Here is a 5000-nt window from a genome sequence, read left to right on the forward strand (position 1 = left end):
TCCACCCAGGAATTCCTCTGGGGGCATCGAACATTCCTGCAGAGCGGCACAACACTCCAGGAGGCTGAAGTCATCTGGGAGTTTACCAAGCCAGGGTAGAAGCTTCCGGAACAAAGCTGGCATTATGTGTAGGAGGAGGGGGTAGAGGAGGAGAAGGTGGAGGAGGAGGTGGTGGACATGATGGACGGAGCTCCATCACCCACAGAACCACAGAGGGATTGTGAGGACACTGTCTTCTATGGTTCACAGCCATTAATGTGCTCATGATCTGACAGAGAAATGCAGCTAAAGCGGCTTATCTGTCCTACATCTGTCTGTCTCACTGTCTGACTGTCTCTTTGCCTGTCTGTCTGTCTGTCATGCCAGTGTATATATATATACAGTATATGCTGCCCCATAACCCAATCACATCCTCAATACCCCAATCACATCCTCAATACCCCAAGCATATCCTCAATCACATCGTCAATACCCCAATCACATCCTCAATCACATCGTCAATACCCCAATCACATCCTCAATCACATCGTCAAAACCCCAATCACATCGTCAATACCCCAATCACATCCTCAATCACATCGTCAAAACCCCAATCACATCCTCAATACCCCAATCACATCATCAATCACATCGTCAATAACCCAAGTACATCCTCAATTCCCCAACCACATCGTCAATACCGCAATCACATCCTCAATACCCCAATCACATCATCAATCACATCCTCAATACCCCAATCACATCCACAGTGGTTAAAAACACATCTTATTTGTGGTGCAACAGACTCAGAAAACATTTATTTTCACTTTACAGGTACTTTAAATAAATGTAAAACTTCCAATAATTGTGGGACGGTAGTTATTTTGATTTAAACTGCTTCATGAAAATGTAAAACTGTACGGAAATCCTTGACAGGGCTATAGCCCTGGCAAACCCCCGTCAGCGCCAACTGGGATTTGAAAAATAATGGAAATTGTTTGGCGGGGGGGGTGTTGCAACGAGGCTCGTTTGAATAGAAGGTGGCCAATTTTGCACCAAATCTGTGAATTATACCTCAATCAAATACGTGAGACCACCGGGACGCTGGGTGCGTGGCAGTGCAGTTAACGGTGCATTTCACCGTTTTCGGTGCTTTGTGAATAAGACGCTTTCTCTGTAATTTGCGGCGGATTAGCGGCTGCAAAAGCTGCACCGGCATTTCGGGAATTGGCCTCTGAGCCATGGAGGTCAACCTCCATCCTCCGAGTGGGTGAGCTGCCAAGGTGAGGCGCCCATTCTACTCCTCATGAGCAGTTTGGGGTTTGCTGCCTTTCTCAAGGACACTTCAACATAGTGCCAGGAATCAAACCAGCAACCCTCCGATCACTAATCGTTTACACAGACCTCAACTCACATGTACTATGATGAACAGTGACCTCACCACATCATTCCCATCATGCACTGCTGTGATGACATCCAGAGAGACACAAAGGAACATCTGTAGGACAAGATGGACGTCCTCCTCAATGACCTCCTTGTGAGATCTGATCAGAACATAATGGGGGGGCAGAGTGATGGTCTCACCCCCGGGGTCCCTGGGGGTCCGGGACCCGACCCGGGGACCCCCAGCACCCAGCAACAGTGGACCCTCAGAGTCCCAGTGGGAGATGCGATGGACGAGATAAGACGATGAGACTGTGCCCAGTGTGGCTTCTACTGGGACAATAACCGACTGTTTAGAACAACCCAGTACAACCAGTCTGCTACTGGTAGACAACCAGTCTGCTACTGGTAGACAACCAGTCTGCTACTGCTGGACAGCCAGTCTGCTACTGGTAGACAACCAGTCTGCTACTGGTGGACAGCCAGTCTTCTACTGGTAGACAACCAGTCTGCTACTGCTGGACAGCCAGTCTGCTACTGGTAGACAACCAGTCTGCTACTGGTGGACAACCAGTCTGGTACTGGTGGACAACCAGTCTGCTACTACTGGACAACCAGTCTGCTACTGCTGGACAACCAGTCTGATACTGGTATACAACCAGTCTGCTACTGGTGGACAAGCAGTCTGCTACTGGTGGACAAGCAGTCTGCTTCTACTGGACAACCAGTCTGGTACTGGTGGACAACCAGTCTGCTACTGCTGGACAACCAGTCTGCTACTGGTGACAACCAGTCTGCTACTTGTGGACAATCAGTCTGCTACTGGTGGACAACCAGTCTGCTACTGCTAGACAGCCAGTCTGCTACTGGTGGACAACCAGTCTGGTACTGGTGGACAACCAGTCTGCTACTACTGGACAACCAGTCTGCTACTGGTGGACAAGCAGTCTGCGACTGGTGGACAACCAGTCTGCTACTGCTGGAAAACCAGTCTGCTACTGCTGGACAACCAGTCTGCTACTGGTATACAACCAGTCAGCTACTGGTGGACAAGTAGTCTGCTGCTGGTGGACAAGCAGTCTGCTGCTGGTGGACAACTAGTCTGCTACTACTGGACAACCAGTCTGCTACTGGTGGACAACTAGTCTGCTACTACTGGACAACCAGTCTGCTACTGGTGGACAAGCAGTCTGCGACTGGTGGACAACCAGTCTGCTACTGCTGGAAAACCAGTCTGCTACTGCTGGACAACCAGTCTGCTACTGGTATACAACCACTCAGCTACTGGTGGACAAGTAGTCTGCAGCTGGTGGACAAGCAGTCTGCTGCTGGTGGACAACCAGTCTGGTACTAGTGGACAACTAGTCTGCTACTACTGGACAAGCAGTCTGCTACTGGTGGACAAGCAGTCTGCTGCTGGTGGACAACCAGTCTGGTACTAGTGGACAACTAGTCTGCTACTTCTGGACAAGCAGTCTGCTACTAGTGGACAACCAGTCTGGTACTGGTGGACAAGCAGTCTGCTACTTGTGGACAACCAGTCTGCTACCGCTGGACAAGCAGTCTGCTACTGGTGACAACCAGTCTGCTACTTGTGGACAACCAGTCTGCTACTGGTGGACAACCAGTCTGGTACTGGTGGACAACTAGTCTGCTACTACTGGACAACCAGTCTGCTACTGGTGGACAAGCAGTCTGCTACTGGTGGACAAGCAGTCTGCTACTGATGGACAAGCAGTCTGCTACTAGTGGACAACCAGTCTGGTACTGGTGGACAACCAGTGTGCTACTGCTGGAAAACCAGTCTGCTACTGCTGGACAACCAGTCTGCTACTGGTATAAAACCAGTCTTCTACTGGTGGACAAGTAGTCTGCTGCTGGTGGACAAGCAGTCTGGTACTGGTGGACAACCAGTCTGGTACTGGTGGACAACCAGTCTGCTACTACTGGACAGCCAGTTTACTACTGGTGGACAAGCAGTCTGCTACTAGTGGACAACCAGTCTGGTACTGGCGGACAACCAGTCTGCTACTTGTGGACAACCAGTCTGCTACTGGTGGACAAGCAGTCTGCTACCGGTGACAACCAGTCTGCTACTTGTGGACAACCAGTCTGCTACTGGTGGACAGCCAGTCCGCTACTGGTGGACAAGCAGTCTGCTACTGGTGGACAACCAGTCTGCTACTTGTGGACAACCAGTCTGCTACTGGTGACAATCAGTCTGCTACTGGTGGAAAATCAGTCTGGTAATGGTGGATTTGCTGCTGGTCCTACTGGGATTCTCCCAGTGCTCCCAGTCCCGGTCTTACTTCTGCAGATGCGGTCGCTGGTGGGCGTGCACGACGCCTCCTCGTACTCGTCGTCCTCGCAGACCGTGCAGGGCTGGCAGATGTCCCGTGAGCTCTCGTGCACAGAGTAGGTGTCGGCCGTGCAGTCCTCGCACACCGTGTCGCGGTCGTGGTCGCAGCTGATGTACATGCCTTGGCCGGCGGCGCAGACGGTGCAGGGCACGCAGCGCCCCGACGCCGCCTCCAGGTGGTAGTCGTAGTTGCACACGCACAGGGCGTCGTTGGTGTCCATGCAGGGCGACTGCATGCGGGTGAGCCCCGTGCATTGCTTGCAGGGCTGGCAGCGCTCGCTGTGGCTCAGGTTCTGAGAGAAGGTCTCACCTGGAAGACAAGAGCACAGAGTGAGCGGGCGTGGCGCCGTGTCCACTTCCTGTCGGACCTCCATTTTAGTATTTTGCTCCGTTTGTTCACGTTCTGTCGTACCGAACACAACCTTCACTCCAACAAACAACTGACTGACAGGCTCCACGTGCCGAACCTAGAATATGACCTCATACATCATCGTCATCGTAATCATAGTATCACCACAGTATATTCAGGCTTCCTCACATTTCTGCCCAAATAAGGAGCCTGCTCTGTTGTAAAAATAACCTCCACCTGAGAAGCACCCGGCGCATCCACCCTTTCATTGAAACAAATGAGAGAAACACATCCCAACGTCAATCCTGAAACAAAGAGAGTTGTGCTGCAGCTTCTCAAACTCATGAACCATATGGACGTCCTGCCAGAGAACCTGGATATTTAACCATTTTTAACCATTTCATGAGTGATTCAGGTGCAACACACACACACACACACACACACTAAAACACACACACACCTGGTGCTCTTAGTTCCATTATCAGAATGTGGAACATCAATAATGCAACTCAAGAACATCTAACGAGGAGAGTGTGTATGTGTGTTTTAGTGTGTGTGTGTGACTGTGTTTTACTGTGTTTGTGTTTTACTGTGTGTTAGTGTGTGTGTGTGTGTGTTTTAGTGTCTGTGGACTCACTGTCTATGCAGGGCGTGCACTGGGTCTGGCTCCGCCCGCAGGGCGTGGTCACTCCCTCTCCTGGCAGACACTGCACACAACACTCTCCTCCCGTCGTCCACTGAGCGGATGGACAGCTCTCCTGGGTGGCCACCGCCGCCTGACAACAGACAGTCACAGACGGTAACAGACAGTCACAGACGGTAAGTGGCGGTAACAGGCAGTCACAGACAGGGCAGGTAACACTTGAAAGACACAAACGCTCATCGTCTGTTTCACACTGAGCTCTGATTGGTTAATCCAGATTAGCAGAA

At 51.3% G+C, this 5000-nt stretch overlaps 1 protein-coding gene across 1 annotated transcript in view; it reads right to left on the minus strand.

Moving 5' to 3' along the window:
- Positions 1-5000, minus strand: part of LOC307245698 (tumor necrosis factor receptor superfamily member 16-like) — a gene marked incomplete at its 3' end in the record, with an annotated part of 19017 nt that overhangs the window by 6217 nt on the left and 7800 nt on the right. The window contains exons 2-3 of the mRNA XM_080021346.1: positions 4708-4846; positions 3672-4031 (exon numbers count right to left, since the gene is read on the minus strand). Coding sequence (XP_079877472.1) covers positions 3672-4031; positions 4708-4846 — 499 coding nt within the window. The remainder of the gene's footprint in view (positions 1-3671; positions 4032-4707; positions 4847-5000) is intronic.

The sequence above is a fragment of the Zeus faber genome (assembly GCF_960531495.2).
Source record: "Zeus faber genome assembly, chromosome: 20".
Lineage (NCBI taxonomy): Eukaryota > Metazoa > Chordata > Actinopteri > Zeiformes > Zeidae > Zeus > Zeus faber.